Source organism: Apodemus sylvaticus, chromosome 19, assembly GCF_947179515.1.
Source record: "Apodemus sylvaticus chromosome 19, mApoSyl1.1, whole genome shotgun sequence".
NCBI lineage: Eukaryota > Metazoa > Chordata > Mammalia > Rodentia > Muridae > Apodemus > Apodemus sylvaticus.
The window spans coordinates 17,187,968-17,208,793 of record NC_067490.1 but is presented as its reverse complement, the minus strand read 5'-3'; the positions used below and the strand labels follow the sequence as shown (position 1 = coordinate 17,208,793).

The 20,826-nt window shown below is 45.9% G+C and overlaps 1 protein-coding gene across 3 annotated transcripts in view; it reads left to right on the top strand.

Annotated features, from left to right (window-relative positions):
- Positions 1 to 836: 836 nt before the first annotated feature.
- The window catches only part of Fam13c (family with sequence similarity 13 member C), a 113,445-nt gene continuing 93,455 nt past the window's right edge, over positions 837 to 20,826 (top strand). For 2 of the 3 annotated variants that reach the window (XM_052164160.1, XM_052164159.1), the window contains exons 1-3: positions 1,075 to 1,136; positions 8,822 to 8,878; positions 10,492 to 10,693. In XM_052164160.1, the coding sequence (XP_052020120.1) occupies positions 1,075 to 1,136; positions 8,822 to 8,878; positions 10,492 to 10,693 (321 nt within the window). Of the gene's footprint in view, positions 960 to 1,074; positions 1,137 to 8,821; positions 8,879 to 10,491; positions 10,694 to 20,826 lie in introns of those variants that run through there. The other variant, XM_052164161.1, reaches the window with a different exon arrangement.

Below are 20,826 nucleotides of genomic sequence, written 5' to 3'. Positions count from 1 at the left end.
CACGTTAAGTGTCATAGGATCATGCATTCGTAGTTCAGAGTTCAGAGACAGGTCTTTTTCAGACAACTGTTTATTCCAGGTCAAGGGCAACATGTCAGGAAACATGGACAATGAGAACAGGGTAGGGTAAACATCCCCAAGCAAGAATAAAGCGGGGTGGGGGTGGGGGTGGGGCCGGCCGGCCCTCCCTTTCCCCAACAGAGCGGACTCCATCAAAGGGAACGTTTGTTGCGTTGTCACTCCGTCCTTTGTGAAGGTGCGGGGCTGCTGTGGGTGTAGGAATCCATCTCCCCGCCTTGCAGGGCGTCCTAAGCACCAGCTAAAGCATTCTACCCTCGTCCTGCATTGGCTCATTCACGGCTCTGTGGTGCGGCGCTGGGCACTTCCTCCAGCAGAGTAAAATAACAAGAGCGCAGACCGACCTGTGGGGATGCAGACCGCCCTTGGGAGCCTCTTTTGTTCTAGGCAATAAAAACCAACGCACAGTGAAAATAAGTCAAAACTCAGCACCCGTATCCCCCCCCCCCCCCGCCCCCTTCTCGATCCTGGCTTGCTTTTAGGAAAAGCGACAGAAGCATCTTTGCACGTTTGCATCCCCAGGGAGGGCTGGGGGCTGGGGAGGTAACAAGGCATGGGAGGCGGGCACTGCATCCACTGGGGGTGGGGGGTGGGGAGTAGGTGGAGGGTGGGGGGTGGATAGTCTGTATTGCCAGCCGAGGCTGAAGTGGCAGGATCACGCAGCTTGGACTCCCTGTAGCTCCTAGCTGGCTACCAGGGTTGTGCAGAGCAGCTCCAGGTTCTTGAGGCTGAAGCCCCAGTCGCTCGCGCGCCACCACCGCCGCGCCCGCCCCGCCCCATCGTCCCCGCAGCCTCGCGGGCTGCTGGGCTTTGTGGTTCGCCGGTGCCGCTGGGCCCCTGCTGGGGGTGTCGTCAGGAGCATGTGCAGACAGCAGCCCAAGGTAGAGCAAGCGTGCCGGGCGAGCCCTAAGACTTGCCTGGCAATGCCATGTTTGTGTGCGTGCTCTAACTCGGGGAGAGCAATTAGGGAGACGGCTCCCCGGCCGGACTTGGCTCATGTTCTCTTGTTTCTGTTTCAGCCTTCAGGATAATTCCTTCGGCGGCGCCGCTGTAACTGAGTAAGTGCTTCTTACCATTACAATCGACTCGCATTCCTGTCTCTGAAGCAACTATGGTGAAGGTATCCCCCTCCCTTTGCCACCCCACTCCACCCCCACCCCACCCCAGTCCCCAATCCCTCTTTCCAGGAGATGCATTGTCTCCTGGAACCTGAGGCTGTGAAGCTGGCGGGGCCCCACAAACCTCACACAGGTTGCAGCCAGTATTTTGGCAGCTCCAGGGGGGTGGGAGAGTGGGGTGCAGGGAGGGGGTAGTAATAAACCTAGCTTGATTGCTGCGGGAGGCTCCGGGCCCCAAAATATGCAATCTTGGAGCTCGGCTTAAAAAAAAAAAAGAAATCTATGTGACATGTCAGAAGGGAAGCTGGGTTGGTTATATTTTGCCAACATGAGTGCCAGTTTTCATGGCGTGTACGCTGTGTACATTTGCCCCAAATAGACGGATGTGAGAGAGCTGGTGTTTAATTCCAGCATATTTAAACAGGGTAAACTCATCTCCCCTTTCCGTGTGTACAGATTTTTAAGACACAGTGCGGTAAACTTTTCTAGATGCCTTTTTTTTTTTTTTTGCAATTTTTCTCGTCTGACCACAATAATGTGACTACAGAGAAACGCCTTGCCTAACAACCTACTAACAGTTCATAGTGGAGGGACGGAAATAATATTTTATTCCAGGTCAGCCCACATTTGTGTGTGTGTATGTGTGTGTTGATATATATAGTGCTTCATTTTTATTCTGGTCATCTCTTCTTTTAGCATTTTCTTAATAATAGAATTTATATATTAGAAGTGAATGTGGAGTAGTTATTGCTGGCACTGTATGTGATTTACATAGAACTGAGAACATAAACTATATGTATTCCATTTAGCCATTTTATCATAGGGAAATTAGTGTTTTACATCTGGGACCTTTGGGTAAAAGCTACTCGGTAAAAGCTTTGCAGCAGGGTGTGTGTGTATGTGTGTGTGTGTGTGCAAAGTTGTGTATCCCACTACTTAAGAGAATCATCAGAGGCCACAAGTGGCTTGGGAGCTGTTAGCTAAAGATACCTGGACAAGGAGAAGAGCATCTTTTGGCTTTCGGATCCTGCCACTGTTGCAGAGACCTGGAGAGGGAGGACTGAGGTCCCACTGTGCTTCCCGGGGCCTCTTCCCCATGCGCCTTTGCTTGTCTGTTTTGCTACTGACTTAGTATCCTGCTTGGAGGTCGTCTAAGTGGGGTCTCTTTAAAATAAAGACCGGTTGACTTTTGAAGACAAACTATGGCCTGCCCACTGGGACTCTGGTCTTGGTAGTGACATTGACTTGTCACTTTGTCTCTCTCAGAGAGAGAGAGAGAGAGAGAGAGAGGGAGAGAGAGAGAGAGAGGTGGGGAGATATCTGCGGGCCAAGGATGAGGCCTGCATTTCCTGGATAAGTGGTCAGGTAACACCTCTCTTTTCCTCTGCTGGGCTCTCTGGCATCACACGGTTTCTGGGCCTGATTCTTGGGAGCGTTGTGTTGTGTGGCTGAATTTCTAGAGTCAGCCAGTCACACGTCCAGGGGTTTCAAGATGGAGATTTTTAGTTCTAGCTTTCTTATAGTGGTGTGTGTGTGTGTGTGTGTGTGTGTGTGTGTGTGTGTGTGTTATGGGTAAATGCTGGGGAGATTCTCAGTGTCTTGTCACTGGATACTCCCCAAGGAGTTCTGGTTGCATAAGATCAGAGAAGTGACAGAGGTCCCTTTTAAAAGGCTGTGAGTAGTGTCTGGGAAGCCATCTGGCTAATGCAAGAATCTAAGGAACTTACAACGCATCCAAAGCACCACAGGTGTGACGCAGCTCAGATGAGGGGCATCCTAAACTGGTGGTTGTAAACAATGGAACATTTTCTGTCTTCTCCTCTCAATAATATGAACCTGTTCCTGGATCTGTGGGTACCCAGCAGGACCAGAGGGGGAGATCCTAAGACACAGACATCGCAGGTGTCCTGGAAGTGTTTAGGTGAGACATTAGTCTGTGCTGAGGAGGCCCTTTCCTTTTCAGTGTTCCTGAGAGGTAAAGGTCCTCTGGCTCCCGGCTCCACCCATGTCCGGTGTCCCCTCCCCAGGCCACTGAAATTCCACCAGGAGAAGCCTCCCTTTGGTTCAAGCCTCTGGTATTGATCCTTATCAAAATGGAAATTAAAAACTCTGTGCCTTGGAAGGCACATCCAAGCAGTCATTAGAGTTTCCTATGAGTTATTTTATCAGATAGTCCAATTTGAAAGGATGCTGCCTGGCCAGTTGTGATTATTTATGTGTGTGTGTGCGTGCACTTGTGTGTGTGTGCATGTGCTTGTGTATGTGTGTATGTGTGTGTGTATATGTGTGTGTATGTGTGTGTCTGTGCCAAGTGTGCACTCATACAGTGTGGGCATGAGGGAGCCTTTGGAGGTCAGAGGTTAACATCTTATGTCTCCTTTGATCTCATTCAACCTTATCTCTTAATGAACTTGGAGTTTATGATGGGTTAAGATTGACCAATAAGCTCTGGGGATCCCCCAGTCTCCCTCCATCCCCATTTCCGGGACTTTATATGGACTGATTTGAAAGTGGTAACTGAGGATTCACATTCAGGTCTTCATAAGACAATGTCCAGTTGGGCCATGTCTCTGTCTCCTCAGCTGGAGGTCTTGGAAAGAGTCAAAGGAAGAGTGGAATTAGGAATCAAGAGCAGGATCCTCCTCTTGGTTTTTCTCGGGCCTTGAAATGCCTGTGCGTATCTGGGTAAATTGAACTCACTTGCTCTATAGCTCCCCCGGCCCCCAACATCAGAGTGGCCTTAACCTTTTGTCACATCTATAGCATCTTTTCAAGATGTGCTGTTTTTAAAGTCTGCTACTAGGTCACTGTATTTAGAGTGGTGCCTCCTTTGCAAAAGTTCTGCTCAGTAGCCTCTAAGCGTTGGCTTCCAGAATGAACTGATAAACTACCACCTGGGAAAGAGATTGGATTTTGTGAAAGTTCTAGACCCCCCCCCCCCCAGGCTAAGAGACGACCCAGAATGGGTATTTGGATGGGAGTCAGGTCAGAGGTAGCTGGGGTTCTAGAAACAGTTAGATGACAACATTTTAGAAACATATTAGTTAAGCCGGCTGGGCTGCCCTGCTTAAAAGTCTACATTACAAGAAGCTGGAGAGATGGCCCAGTGGGTTAAGAGCACCGGCTGCTTTTCCAGAGGACCAGGGTTCAATTCCCAGCACCCATGTGGCCTCTCATAACTGTCTGTAACTCTAGTTCCAGGGGATCTGATACCTTCACACAGACATGCATGTAGGCAAAACACCAATGCTCATAAAGTAAAAATAAAAAAAGTTTACATTACAGGGCTGGGGGTATGGCTTAGCATGCATGATGCCCTGGGTTTGATTCCGAGCACCAAATAAAAGTGGATGGTGGTGGTGATGAATACTGATATCTCCAGCACTTGGTGGTAGAGACCAGAGGGTCAGACTGGAGTTCAAGGTCATCTTAGGCTACTCTACATAGTTTCAGATCAGGCTGGATCACAAGAGACGTTTCAAAATAACAGAACCCTACAGGCAACCTGCCCTATTACACAGTTTCACATCCTACCCTCAGAGCTGTATGGGGCTGAGGCCGGGCCTGGCTGAGATGAGCAGACTCCAGTCGATGTTGCAGGGGTACGATGTTGCAGGGGTACAATGTTTCTCCTCCATCCAGGCAAACTGGAGCCTCTCTTCCTGTTTAACCAGAGAAGATAACTTCTCACGGACATACCTTTAGCTACCATTATTCCAAGAAGTCTGGCTCTCCTGCCTCCTGAGCCTCTGGGAATATGGACTGGCAATGTCATGTGACTTTTGTCTGTGATCTTCAAGATGTGGATTAGGAACTAGTGAGGTTCCCTGGAGTAGAGTCTTGGAATCTTGGACATTAACTTGGTCTCCCTAGGGCGGTATTCCTTCCTAAGATCAGGCTGGACTGAGAAGGTGTGGATGGTCATGTGGACTGTGACCTAGGCACCGCTTTCTTTTGTTTGTGCTTGGCAGAGGGAGCAAAAGTAAAAGAGGGGGAAGAGGCACAGGTTGGGGATGTCGCAGCCAAGCCCAGACAATTGCAAGTGAAGGGCCCACTGACTTAGTCTGCTGAGGAGAGCTACCGGGGAATCACTTGCTGGAAGTGTCTTTAATATTTTCTTTTCCCTTTTCACCGTCGCCAACCATGAGAAAACCATTCTCCATCACAGTCTGGTCCCACCGGGACATGGGATTTCAGTGACATCCAAGAAGCAGCCTTTAAGTCTGCCTTGCTGGCATTTTCTATTCTGCCTAAGAACACAGGCTGTATAATGTTGGTAGAGAGGCGCCTTGTGGAGATCAGCTGGGCTGGGGTGCAGTCTGACAAGCATCAGGACACGCTACTTTATTGCGAGATTTTTGAAATTTCTTTCTGTCAGATTCCTAATTGATTACAAATATTTATGCAACATGCCATACTTCCAAATAGCCATCACCATGATGGGGTATTTTGTTTTCCTTTTGAGTTTAAGTTAGTATCTAAATAACAGGTTCTCCTGTAGTGTTCTCATATATCCTTGTCTTCCTCTACCCCACCCCCTCATCCTTCTGTGCCTGCTTTTCCTCATCTGTCCGTATCTTCTATTCTTTTCCCTCTTGTGAAACGTCTCTAGTTTCCCAACCTCTACCCTACCCGGTCCTACACAAATGCACTCATATAAAAGTCAGGATCCTCATATACAGTGTCTGCTTTTGTGAGCCTAGACTGCCTCGCCTAATATGATATTTTTCAGTTTCGAGGACCTACGAGGGAAATCAGAAAATGCATGGGCTCTCAAGCTCCCGTTCGGCACTACAGGATTGTAAGAGAACACTGTGCTCTGTCAGGGAGCCTCTTAGTCTGAGTTGATGGCCTTCCAGACATGGAGAGCAGGTTCATAGCTTTGGCATGGCAGAATCCAGTTTCAGAAGTGGGCTTATCGGTATTGTTCTTTTGTAAGGCCCTCCTGGGAGAGGACAAAAATGAGATGCTGACTGAGTAAGAGTTGATGGTCCCCAAGAAAGCAACTGAGAATTTTCTACCCCAAGCAAAGAGCAGGGTTGGGCTCTGAGGTCTGTGATTTCCACCACTGGGCCAAGGATCTTAAGTTTGTATCTCCCAAGTGGCAATTGGCCGTTGGTTAGGAGATATTTCGCCTCTACTAATTTGGTCCAGCTTTCATGGCCCACAAAGCACTTACCCCTCTGTTGGTTCTGGTGCTGAATTTCCATCTTCAGGCCATCATGCTTGGAGGAGAAAACAGTAACTCACAGAGGGGAAACATATTACCGCCCAGTCTCCAGGTAGCAGCATTGGCTGAACTCTGGGCTGGGACCGTGGGTTGAACCCTAGTTCTTAGAACTGAGGATTCTAGGTTTCTATAGTCTGTGGCTTCTTCTGTTTTACTCTTGGGAAACGGCGTTGTTCACGTTATAGAGCCTACGCCACTGAGCTGTGCGTGAATACTGACGAATGAGACTGTGAAACTTGGATGCTTAACTGCTCTTTTTCACGAGATAAATAGACTGTTAGTAGTCAAACACTTGAGCGTGCAAAGTAGTTTAGATTATTCAGTCAAAACGAGCATTTTTGTTAACTCGGCTAACTTTATTTTATTGCCAGAGGGAACAGAATATTTTGTCAGATAAAGAGGGTTCAAGCCTGTACCTGGCCTTTGTGTAATTCACTACAAAAGCCATCATTTAAAAAGAGGCTGTAAGGGAAGGGAAGCTTTCTTGAGTTAATTTTGTGGGCTAATTATACAGCATTTCCAGTGATGAATATTTAAATATGCTATTGAAGGTAACGTGAGCGCTGCTGTATTATCTTTGCACGTATGTGTTTATTTGTTTTATTTTCGCCTCCAATTTTCTCAGAACAGGATCCAGACCTTTCTAAAATCTCGTATCCTTTAGAAATGTTACTTTGAGTTTAAGTATGGCTAGCTTGAATGTCGATATGACTAACTTGAATATAGATATGTCTAACTTACTATAGCTGTGTCTAATGTCCAAATCAAGAACAGAAAGAGGTAGGAAAGGGGGCATTCACAGTTAATATCTTTAATAGGAATTTGATATTCTGTCACACACATACCTTGGTGAATTGGATATTGAAATAAAACGAACAGGTTGGCCCTTAACCCTAGAAAACATAAGACATATTGGTTCGACTTTTCGTCTTGCTGTGGCCAGACAAATGGACAACAACAACTTAGGGAAGGATTTATTTCAGCTCACGGTCTGAGGGGGCAGTCCATCATGGTGGGAACAGCGCAAGGCAGGAGTTTGAGGAGGTTGACTACATTGTATCTTGAGGAGGCTGACTACATTGTATCTAGTCTGGAAGATAAGCCCCTGGTGTGGTGCCCACAATCAGGTTGGGTCTTTCCAAATCAATTAACATAATCCAGAAACTCTTGTTACATTGACTCTCAACCATCACAAAAGGCAAATTGAGCGCCTGGGAAGCAGTCAAAGGCTTAGTAAATACTCATCTTTTTGGTTGTTTAAACTGCTCAGTTGTTTTGCCTAGGGAGCTAAGTCACTCTAAAACCGAGGATTCTTTGAGCATCCTCTGGAAGGAAGCAATGCTGTGTGCTCGGGAGCCTCCACGGTGTCTCTAGAAAATGAATTGTAGTTATTTTATAAGTATAGTTTGTGTCCACAGATGCTTCATGCCGTAAGAAACCAAAGCATCTCGGAGGCACAGGAGTGTGTGTGTGTGTGTGTGTGTGTGTGAATCTGCCTGGGAAGGTTCCCCTTCAGAGCTGGTACCTTCTGGTTTTGGCCAGTGAAGGGTGAACAGGAATGGAAGATGGGAAAATGTTCCTGGGTGGGTCTGGGTGGGGCAGGGTGAATGGCTAGGAAGAGGAACAGAGACTCCCTCCTACTTACAGAGAACAACACTCTTACTCTAGATTCCCCCAGGGAGTTGGAGGCACCAGGGATTTTTTTTTTTCAACGCAGAAGAGCCAAGCCTTTTTCCTCTGGCTAATTAGGTAGCCTTGTGAAAAGGAAGGATAATGTCCAAGGCCAGTGGTTGCTGTAGCTTGGGGAACCCGACAGAGTGCCTGGTACAGAGATATGGGATCTCTTTTGAGAGCACTCTTCTTGGTGGCTGGTATTCCCCTGCTGGGAGCACCTTTGCATTAGTGAGATCCTGCTAGCTTAGATCAGGTGTTTCTCAACCTGTGGGTCGAGACCCCTTTGGGGTTTGACTGTTTCACAGAGGTCCCCATGTCAGATATCCTGTCTATCAGATATTGGTAATTTGATTCATTACAGTAGCCAAATTACAGTTATGAAGAAGCAACAAAATGAATGTATGATTGGGGGGTCAGCACAACGCGAGGAACTGTATGAGAGGGTCGGAGCATTGGGAAGGTTGAGAACCGTTTGCTTAGGAGACCGAGCTATGGAGGTGAAAAGTTACAGGTAGTTCAGAGTTTTCAGCTCACGAGCTTTGGCGAGCATGTTGGTTCTGTATTGTTGCCCGGCTGACGTCAGGCATCGGAGCTGAGTGTTGTTCTGTTTTTCGCGTTTTATCATTTTCCCACGCCAGCCTTGACACCATTCTAGACTTTTGTGCTGCTTGTACTGCAGCAGGTGTTTGTATCTGACAAGCCGTTCTCCCTTTTGCCTCAGGTGTGACGAAGATACGGTCTCTGTACATGAAGACGAAGACGACTGCTCTGGGCTCAGGTATATCTCAACCTTGGTTCTGATCTGTGAGAAAAGTAGACCCTCTGGATCGGGCATCTGGCTTTCTGAATCCGAACATCCTCTTCCAGAGGTTCTCATCTCCTCGGGAAAGTTTCCTGCGTGTAAGCTTTGAGATCCCCGGAAGAGAGCCTTGTACTGGGACCTTCTCCGTTAAATTCGACAACGCGCCCTTCGATATTCACCAAACATGCTGAACGTCTCAGACTTTGTTATCGGGGGTTTCAGATTCCTACCTGAATGAGGAACAGACGTTTTCTGTAAAAGATGCTGTTCATTTCTTTCTCTGGAAAGAACACGAGTAGCTAGCCGCTTAGCGCTCCGCAATGTCCCAGTACAAGCCGTACACGTTACTAGAGTGGGTTCAGTTCCCAGCCCTGACTGGTCATGTCCAAAGCCTTTGGTGACATAGAAGAAAAGTTTGTTATCAGTTGGACCCCCAGCACTATTATTTCCCCCCAGTTACTAACCCACTTGTTGGATATTCTACCTGAGACGCCACTTTAGCTGTTTCGAATACATTTATTCATGCCCCTTGCTTTCTGCCCTCAGCCCATGCTCAGGACCGCCAATCCTGGCGTTGCTCCGCCCCCTCCCCTCCCCTCCCCTCAAACGCCCGGTTAGGGAAAAGTTATCACTGGACTTAAAAACTTGCCTGGGTGACTTGCCTCCTCTCCAAACAGATCCATGAGGCACACTCTCTTAGCCAGGGCATAGGATTCAGCCTAAGAGACTGGGACCCGCTCCATCATTCTGGGAGTGTTTAAGTTGGTCTGTCTGCTACCCGCGCCAGCTCTTTAACCACAGAGCTTTAGAATCCTAATCTACAAATTTGGGATCTCAGGACATAACCTGAAGGTCTCACCTTGTGAATGTGGGAGGGAAATAGGATCCCCAGGGGGATTTCAAGCGTTTTCAAGTGAAGACCAGGAAGAAAGAGTGATACGAAGAATGAAATTCTTGGGACTGTCCTCAGTTCGTCTGAGGCCCTGGGTTCAGTTCTCTGACCTTGAAACAAGGATGGTGGGACACGCCTGTAATCCTAGCTTTTGGTGGGTGCAGGAGGAAAGACAGGAAGGGAAGTACAAGGTCACCTTTGAGTAATAGTGAGTTCAAGGTGAGTCTGGGATATAAGAGATCCTGACTAAAAAATTAAAACTATCAAATCAAATCAAAACAAACAAAAAGCAACAACAACAACAACAAAACGGAAAAAACAAAACAAGAATGACATTCACATTTTTTGGTTTATTTATTTATTTATTTATTTATTGTTTTTGGATTTGTTTTTTTTTTTTTTTTTTTTTTTTTTTTGAGACAGGGTTTCTCTGTATAGCCCTGACTGTCCTGGAACTCACTTTGTAGACCAGGCTGGCCTTGAACTCAGAAATCTGCCTGCCTCTGCCTCCCAGAGTGCTGGGGTTACAGGCGTATGCCACTACCGCCCGGCTCTTTTTGGTTTTTAAGCCTATAAAATTGTTTGTATCTGGGCTCCCTTTGAAGACAGCCTGGTGAATTCCAGTAGCTCATTTCAAAACAGATTTATTCCATTTCGGGTGTATTCTAAATTGGGTCTTTTTTTTTTTTTTCTCCAGAGATGAAGACAATAAAGAGAACTACCCACAGGTGGCCGCTCGCATAGACGAGCTCGCCCCACCCTCCCACGAGGCCCAGCAGCATGTAGAACAGACCCCACCGGTGGATGGAGTGCTGAGAACAAGTATGGGCAACTTCAAGTCCCGAAAGCCCAAATCCATCCTCAGAGCCGAGAGCGGCCGGAACCACGGAGAAAGCCAGGTACAGCCTCACTCTCCAGTAGTGGGCTCGGTGCTGCAAGGGTAGCCTGTATGTGGTCTGGGATGTAGCAATACCTTCTTTGGGGATCGAGAAAGCTAATATTCTGGCATCAGTCTAAACTGGCATCTCTCCCTCTCCCTCCCTCTCTCTCACCTTCTCTCTTTCCCTCTATCCCTTCCTCTCTCTCTCTCTCTCACACACACACACATCTCCCCCCCTGCATTCTCCCTCTCTCCTCCCTTTCTTTCTGAGGTAGGGTCTTACTCTAGGCGGGATGAGAAAGCCATAGGTAGCTGTGTATTAACTGCGCAGCTAATATTCCCGCCTTTGCCTCCACACCCCTCTCCAAGGATTACAGATGCGCGGTTTGTGGGGTACTGGGGATCAAACCGAGGGCTTGGCTTCATGTAAGCTAGGCAAGCATCCTACTAACTGAGCTCCACCCCCAGCTCCAAACTAGCATTCTTGAGGAGGAGATTTCAGTCAGAACTTGGAACTTGCGCTATGTTCCTTGGAGAGGGCTTGGCATTCACGAGAGACGATGTAGCCTTCGCGCAACTTGGGGGATTCCACTTCGAGAATTTGGAGTCTTGCTTGGATCTCCTTAGGCTAAAGAGGAGCGGCTTTGTCTGACCAGTTATGTGCACGTATCTTGTCGTGTTGTGTTTGTAGCATTTAGTTTTCTGAAGTCAACTAATATTAAAATAGATGATGAATGCATCTTACCTAGTACTCTGCTAGTAAGTTTATATACATATGAATGTTTATTTATTTATTGGACAGGAGTTTCCTATGTAACTCAGGCTGGCCTTACACTTGCCAGCCTCCTGCCTCAGTCCCAGATGACAGTGATGGATGACAAATGTGTACCCACTACGCTAGTCTGATATACGTTTAAAAAATTTTTAGTTGTCTAGAAATGCAGCAAAGAAAATCTTTTAGTCAAACAGTCCCTGATAAGTTACCTTCATAGAAGATATTTAATAAACAGGACCTATCACAGTCTCTCTAGGAAGTTACATTTCCGACCCCGAGATTACCTTTGTAATGTACCAAATATAACCTTTGGGACCTACGTGGCTATTCTGTGACTTGTTAACACTTAAGCACCTAAAAAAAAAAATAATGCGGGAGACCCAAAGTGTGAAAGGTTAATTACGTATTACTGTGAAGTCCGGTCCGATTTGCAAACTAACACCAGGTGATCCTCCAGTCAGAACACCCTTGGCAAGATAGCTTATATGGCTAGCTTTTATGTGCCTTTGTGGTTTTATGGTTTTGACATTTTGACCTTTCATTTCTCAGTGACTGGTAAATACTAGTTGCTTTGTGAGGGTGAGAGATAATTATCTTAAGCTTCTACTTTCACTGTGGAGAGAGGCAGACGTGAAATGTCCCTGGTTTCCAACAAGCTTTAGACTCTAAATCCACTGCAGCATCTCTGCAGAGGAGGGTTCTGGTGAGGATGCAGATTCCAAACGGACTGGTCCTGGGGTGGGGACTTAATCACATCCCAGGGGACCACCTGTGACACTTCAGGGTGGCCAGCCACTCCTCTCAGAATGTCTTCCTTCTTGCTGTTCTCTAGTGTGGCCTCAAAGAGACGACACTGTCATCACTTATAATAAGGTGGCGATGGGGCGTGGAATTCCCCCATCCTGAAGGTGACAGGCACGAGACAAGCTGGCCTGGCCGAGCTCTCACTGTAATGCTGCACTGCAGTCCTGGTTGGAAGGTAGACCTCCCAGTAGAAGCTAAGTGGCCTGTTGTGATTCAGTGAGCTTCGTTCTCTGAGGGAACGGCGTAGGCAAAACAGATTTTCCCCAATTTTATATCCTGGTTAAAGGGAAGACCGCTTATGATTGAAAACCTACAAATATCCCCGTTGCCGTGAAAACATGGTGTGAGCGTACGGATACAGATGGGGTGGGCACGGGTATGGGGTAGAGGGGAAGAGGTATCACTTTTAAGCGTTTCTTTTAGTTCCCATAAGCACCTTGCGCCAAATTGTTAGGGGTTACCAACAGGTGAAAGTGACAGGAAATGTATGATTTAAGAAAACAGAGAAGTGGGCTGGTGGGATGGCTCAGAGGTTAAGAGCAATGACTGTTCTTCCAAAGGTACTGAGTTCAATTCCCAGCAACCACATGGAGACTCTCGATTATCTATCTGTACAGCTACTATTCATATACATAAAAAAAATAAAGCTTAAAAAAAAAAGAAAGAAAATAAAGAAGCAAATTGCTAAATCAGAGGTTCTCAACCTCTGGGTTACGACCCCCCTGGGAAATCAAATGACCCTTCACAGGGTTTGCCTACTGTTATTGGAAATCACAGTTATTTACATTATGATTCATAACAGCAAAATTACAGTTATGAAGTAGCAGCAAAAATAATTGTATGGTGGTGATGGGGGAATCACCACAACATGAGGAACTGTATTAGGAAGATTGAGAACCACTGCGTTAAAGAAGTAACCATAATGAAATCTTCCTGATTGGTCCACTGGGTCTTTAACTCTTGTTCCTTCTGGTCTTGGATTGGCTGTCGTGAAGCTATGGCGTTTTCATTACCGTTTTAAAAATCCTGCTCTGCTCCACTCCACTGATATTGTCAGGGTGTACCCTAGGTCTTGGGTTTTCTTTGACATGTCAAGGGTGTAATGTATCTTCCTCACGATGAATGTTCTTGAGGTTGTTCTTAGTCAAAGACCCAAACCAGCCCTAACGCTAAATACAATCCCAAGCCAGCTCTGGAAGACCAATAGCTGTCTCCAGGTGACAGAGACTGAAGGAGCTGTGACAGATTGACTCCCAGTCATTTTGAAATCTGAAAGGCTTGAGCATCTGTCATACCAGCAATGCAAACAGATAATAAAATAAATTTCTCTGAAATTAGAAAGTGTACCTTTGATGGATGCTAATTGAGGCTGTTCTCGAAGGAGATTGGCAGTCTAGGTTCCGATTTTTGATAAGAATGGATGGTTATAGTTCTTACACAGGAAACAGTTCTCTTAATCTACAGCCTGATCCTAGAAGACAGTTCTAAGAATATCAGTAAAACAACGTACTCACTGGGGGTCTGTATTTTTGTTAAGCTCTGTAGGCCATCTGCCTTGCTTTTAGCTAGGATATAATTGGAAAAGAATCTATTATGCAACCAGCATTTTGTCTGTGTTGTTGTGTTTGAGAAATGAAGTTTGTTTTTATCAGAATAGGCCACTTAATCCCACTGGGAAATGTGACCCCTAATGTAATGTGAGCTACAGCGTACCTCCCAGTGGCTTTGGTGACTTAGATTCAAAAGAAAAAGGCTACAGACAGGTTTGCACACTAACTGTGATCACTCCTCACACTTAGCACTGGCTGGTAACATGTAAAGCCCCACCATGACTTGGCTAAACGTAGACTGAGCCCCAGCCATTCCAAAAGGGTTTGGGTTGCAAGGTAAACGTGACATTTATGAGGTTTATCTTACAGGGCGGTAGATGGATTCTTTGGAAGAGGGCTGGATCTGAGCCTACCTTGCAGCTGTAAATTCTGCCTGTTACGGGGTTTCCCTAAAACACCTGTGAAAAACCCCACAAGCGTTGGCTTCTTAAATTTAAAAGGGTTGTTTTGGAAGCTACAGAGCACTCCCGTAGGGCTGTGGTTACAGCGGGTTCTGAGTTTTCTGTTCATAAAGTTAGAATGCACACCACTAAAGTTGCCCTTCAGTTCAATCCTAACTACAGTGCTAGTCTTAAGGTAAAGGAGGCCCCCAGAAGTTGTGGACAGCGTGGTTCCATTCCCTACTTTTCTTGCTGTCTCAATAAACTCCATATTCAGAAATAACAGGTCCCATGTGATGGGTCAGGCTCGTCGACCTCTCTTCCCTCTTGACCATAACCATATCCACGAGAAGGAAGCCACAGTAAGAGAATCTGGAGGTTGTCTTTGTGTTCGAAGGTTCCAGGTTTGTGTCCCCTTAAAATGACTTAAAGAGGGAGGAGCTTGGGCATATTTACTGATAGAAGACCGGGAACTTTGGAGAGGACGCAAGACTGCAGTCTAAGAAGCTGAAGTGTTTGAGAGGCGAATGTTTCCTCGAGCCACAGTTTCCCTTTGTGCTTCTTGTGCTGGCTGGCTTTGTGTGTCAACTTGACACAAACTGGAGTCCTCACAGAGAAAGGAGACTCCCTAGAGGGAATGCCTCCATGAGACCCAGCTGTGGGGCATTTTCTCCATTAGTGATCAAGGGGAGAGGACCCAGCCCATTGTGGGTGGTGCCATCCCTGGGCTGGTACTTCTGGGTTCTATAAAAAAAGCAAGCCAGTAAACAGCACCCCTCCATGGCCTCTGTATCAGCTCCTGCCTCCAGGTTCCTACCCTTTGTGAGTTCCAGTCCTGACTTCCTTTGGTGATGAACAGCAATGTGGAAGTGTAAGCTGAATCAACCCTTTCCTCCCCATCTTGCTTCTTGGGTATGGTGTTTTGTGCAGCAATAGAAACCCTGATGAAGACGTGTATCCTTTTCTCTCTTAGACAATGAACTATGTGGGAAAACATGACTTGGGAAAACTCATTGAGTGGCTCCTTGAAAAGCTAGGGTAACTGTTAGTAAAATGTCTTGATATAGTGAAAGTCAGAGCAGGATGTGCTCTTCCTAAAGCCTGGTCCGGCTGAAACCCAGGAACAGGTTGTCCCTGTTTAGAGTGTCTAATTCAATAAGCAAACACTCTTCCCAAGAAGGGGAACTGACTCAAGGCGTGTATCATCATCCCTTTGAGTGTTTGGTGAAAGATTAAAAGCGCTTCTGTTTTGAGCACTGTAGAAATCAGGGCATCCGTCCCCCGCAACCTCAAGTGGGAAGAAGAGATTTGGATGGTAGAAGCAACTTCCGGTGTTGGTGCCTGGAGCTCTCCAGAGGGCATTCATTTTTAGTGTCGGGAGATGGAGTCTCTTCCTCACTCCTCACCATCTGGCACCAGGCTGCACCCCATCCGTATGGCCTCCCCTCTGGTGGCTATCTTAACAGAATGCAAAAAGTAGCAGGCTCGAAGGAGAGCTTTTCTGCGGTGCTCTGGACTGCCAGCCTCTTGCTAACCCACTTCCTTGGGGTAGACCAGCTGTTTGGTCTGGCATATATAAGCATCGGGTTTCTTCCATTTGGCTGCAGTTAGGTATGCTAAGAGGCTGGCACACGATCCAGGTCTGTGTGTGAATTTTTTCGTTTTTGTCCTTCTGCAGAAAGAAAAACCCTTTAAATACTTTAAGGCAAACTAACCTATTAAATATTTACTGTATTTCTCTTTTTAGAAGATGTAGTTCTTACTGGGATTGACTCTAAATTAAGAGAAAGATAGTTTTCATGCTGTGCTGCTGTCTCCTGCCATCACAGACAACTAAGATGCCATCTTAGTTAGGGTTTGACTACAGTGAACAGACACCATGACCAAGGCAACTCTTACAAGGACAACATTTAACTGGGGCTGGCTTACAGGTTCAGAGGTTCAGTCCATTATCATCAAGGCAGAAACATGGCAGCATCTAGGCAGGCATGGTGCAGGAGGAGCTGAGAGTTCTACATCTTCATCTGAAGGCTGCTAGCAGAATGCTGGCTTCCAGGCAGCTAGGATGAAGCTCTTACAGCCCACATCCACAGTGACACACTTCCTCCAACAAGGCCACGCCCACTCCAACGAGGCCACGCCCACTCCCATAAGGTTCCCACCTACTCTAACAGGGCCACGCCTCCAAATAAAGCCACTCTCTGGGTCTAGCATATGGTTTCAGCACAGATGCTCTTTCCCGCTATGGGTCTACCTTGACTGCAGTTCTTTTTCCTCCTTCCTGAGTCAGTTGAGAACATGGACTCACTGTGGTTCTCTCTCACCTGGGTCTGGGTCATTGGCTTTATTCATGGCTTCTGTTTGATGACATATGACTTCACAGCACGGTGTAGATATTTTACTTCAATTCCTGCCATGGTATAGATTTCCCATAAGATCTTCCCGGGTCAGAAAGAAAAGTGGACCATTGATTTCTTAGTTTTCCTTCTGACAGCGCGGAGTGGCGGTTCAGGGAGCGGAGTGGATCCCTGGCGAGTTGAGGGTTCTGAAAGTGAGGTCAGCATGGTTGGCGGTTGACTTTTCTGGTATCCTACTACGGCCCCTCAGCTTCATAAGTTTATCTTTTGATTCACAGCCTCCTAAGTGATGAATAAAGCTGAGGAAATGTATTTTAGAAAAGAATCTGGGATATCTCTAAAGTGAATTTATCACTTAGGCATTTTTAATTTAATTTTATTTTTATTTTATTTTTAGCTATTTTATTGGGTTCTTAATGCCTCCACCTCCCTTCTAACCCTTGTTTCACCCTGATCCCTTAAAACACCCCAACACTAGATAAGAGAGAGAGGAGGTTAGAGGGGAAAGGGGTGCAGATCTCTCTCAGCCAACAAAACAGCCTTCCTGCTGATTAGGGGCATTGGGTTCCTTGGGGGCAAGTCCAATCTTTGGTCATCAGGACATCAAACTGCTTCTCATCTCTTTGTTTATGAATACTTGACAGACTTCAGAAACAGGAACTAGGAGCAGCAGCAGCCAAAGGCCCTCTCAGGGCTCTCCCATTTGTACCCTCTCCAGAATCCCCAGAATTAAACTCTCTGTAGCTGGCAAAGATTGCATTCCTGCTAGTGCACGAGGCAAATCATAATCACCTGCTGTGAAGCAGCCTCTCATCCCACACCAGGGATTATAGACATATTCACATAACTTGGTTTTTAAAGAAACCAAAATTCTAACTACTCACTTTTTCAGAATAGACAAGTGCATTATTCTGAAGGGCATGAGCCCTCAAGCTGTGTGTCAAAATAAGCTCTTCCTTCTTGTGGCTTCTATCCCATGTTTTGTCACAATGGTAGTATGACCTGATCAAAGAAGGAACGGATACAGGAGTGGATGAATATGGGCTCACACGCCTCCTTAGTCATTGGCTTTCTGTGTGACTTAGGGAATCAAAGCCGCTTCCTTACGTGCCTTTTCTATTTTCGTAAGATGAAGATGATTGAATTTCTCTTAAGGGTTTTTGGGGATTAGAAGGTATAATGAGAGGCAAGGCCTGGTACTTGAGCACTTATCTAATACCCAGAAAGCCCTGGGATCCATCCCTACAAGTTAAAAAATAAAACAGGTAATGATATAAATCTACACGTTCAGCAACTTTTTGGGATGGGGTACAAGTAGTTTATAGGCTGCTTTATTTCCATTTGGCTGAGTATTTATTAAACCCAAGTAAATGAATACCTTGAATTAAACTAGATGGCTAACCCAACCAACAACTTGGAGCTTTAGTGATGTAAACCCACCAAGGTGCACTCGTCCCATATGCCACACAGCCTTGGTTGATGGATGGGAGGGCCCTGTTCACTCAAGTTAGTCACTAAGCTCTGTTTAGAAAAAAAGTGAGCACTTCTGGTTGTGTGAGTCTCAGAGGAAAAGGATCTGGAGGTTACTATGCCAACTACTCAGAGTCCCAGGGCTATAGGGCTACACAGACCTTGTGTTCTCTCACAATTAATTATCCAGAGCTGGTCATGTGCTACCCTGCTAATTACAACCCAGTAATGCACTGGACCAGGAAGAAATGTTCTACACAATGCTGTGGGGGACGGCATGAGTGATGGCCAACGGCACAAATGACTTTCACATTGTTTATTCCAAAGACTGCCTAACTCACAGAACACTATAGTAATTGGCCTTCCCCCCCCCCCCCCCGTTCTTCTGGTCCTTCAGAATGCTGAAGTATTAATGATGTTAATGGCAAAGACTAGAGAAGAACACTAATCAGCTTAGTTGTCATGTTATATTATTGAAGTGGGAGCTCAGGTTCCGTGCAGCATTCCATCAGTTAAGCACTCTCTTTATTATTTCGAGGAACAAGAAAAGGAGGTCTAGTTTTAAATACTCTTCGTGGCCAAGTGAAACTTTAGAGCTCACGAATTTTGCTGTTTTATTTAGAGGGCAAAATGTAGTCTTTCTTAGTTGGGGCATGCCAACTTCCAACTAAACCTTTGGATTAGGGACAGCTGTGGGGTGTGCCACAACTTAGAAGCATTTTAGCATTTGATATAGAAAGACTTTTAATAGGATGATTTGACCACCTGTATATTTGTGTAACATGGGAGCTGGGTTCCTACTTATCAACACATGACCACCCACACCCTCCTGTGCTTAGCGGCATTGTCAAGAACAGATCATCATTCTTCTGACAAGATAGAAGATGGTTTAGTAAGTGCTGACACAGCCTGTTCTGGAGCTAGGAAGAAAAGAATGTTTATAAAGTCTGGACAGCAGAAAAATAATGAGCTGACATTTTGGGTAACTAAGAATTGCCAACCTAAACACTGTCAACTGTGGTTAGATCTGATTGGTAAGGTTATGTCTATTGCAAGCCTGTGGTTTGGGGCTCTGTGCTTTCCGGTAAGGTGTAGCTGCCAGATTAAATACAGACTGACCCACTAAGTTTAAATTTCAGATAAGTAATATTTTAAGAATAAATGTGGTCTAAATATTGTCTGTTATGTACTTAATTAAACTACTTAGCATAAACTCAGGGTTTATCTGAAACTTAAATTCCATATTTTGTTTGCTGACTCTGTGAGCCTATCAGGAGTGAGCAGTATGGTACTTGACCAAGCCACCTCTTCCTAGGATACAATTGTACCTCTGTCATTTCAGACCTGCCAGAAATTAGAATTTTCTTAGCAGAGACTGGAGAGATGACTCAGTGGTTAAGAGCATTTGCTGCTCTTGCAGAGGACCCAATGTCTGATCCCAGCACCTACATTGTGCAGTTCACAGCTACCTGGAACTCCAGCATTGGTATATTTTACTGCCCTCTGGGGGTGCTGTGCCTACATGCACATAAAATTAAACCTTCAGTTTTTGTATAGCTTTTGAGGATAAAGGTGATCTAATAAGGGAACTGTGTTAGTTAGGGTTTTATTGCTATGAGCAGACACCATGACCAAAGCAACTCTGAGAAAGACAAACATTTAATTGGGACTGGCTGACAGTTTCAGAGGGTCAGTCCATTTTCATCATGGTGGGAAGCATGGCGGCATGCAAGCAGACATGGCGCTGGAGGAGCTGAGAGTTCTGTATCTTGAGCTGAAGGTAAACAGGAGAAGTCTGACTTCCAAAGGCAGCCAGGAGGAGGCTCTCTCCACACTGAATGGATCCTGAGCATAGGAGCCTCAAAGCTCACTCCTACAGTGACACACTTCCTCCAATAATGCCACATCTCCTAACAGTGCCACTTCCCGTGGCCCAAGCTTATTCAAACCACCACAGGGGCACAATAGTTTGTGGACATCAAGACTTGTTCCAGTATTTGTTTTCTCGCTAGGGTTTAAATCACATAAATACCAGAGGAAAGATGCTGACAGTCAGGATGAGGAAGTACCCAGTAGGGTTCAAACTCTTTACCCAGAGTTCTTGGATTATCCTTCTTACAGGATCTGCCTTGCCTGGGTATCTGACTCTATCTGTCTGTCTGTCTGTCTGTCTATCTATCTATCTATCTATCTATCTATCTATCTATATCTATCTATCTATCATCTATGTATCATATCTATCTATCATCTATCTATGTATCATCTATCTATTATCTATCTCTGTGTTTATCTAGGATCTATCTGTCTATCATCTATCCATCCTTCCAGTCTTTGCTAAGAAGGCTGATTTCAATGAGCTATTTCTGTAATAAAATAATAAACAGTGAAACACTTTCTGCCACAGAACAGTAGTACCATGTTCTGTGCACTAATCCTATTGAAGATACACAACCAGCCCAATCTTGCTGCTTTGGAATCCTGTAGCTTTTTACTGAGGCTTGTGTTGTGTACATACTCCCACGTGGGGACCACTGAACTCTTTGAAGGACTGTGTCCCATAGCCACCTCTAGCACTGCTATCTAACCGATACTCCGTGATCATGATTAGACTTGGCTTTCTCATCCGACAGATCTCGAATTTGTCTGTAATGAGTGATCTTGTCACCCTCCACCCTCCCAACTTCATGGCTTCATAAACTGCAGTCACTAGAGTGTGGGGCCTGAGGCTTGCTCCCCTCACAGTGCTGAGTCACGTT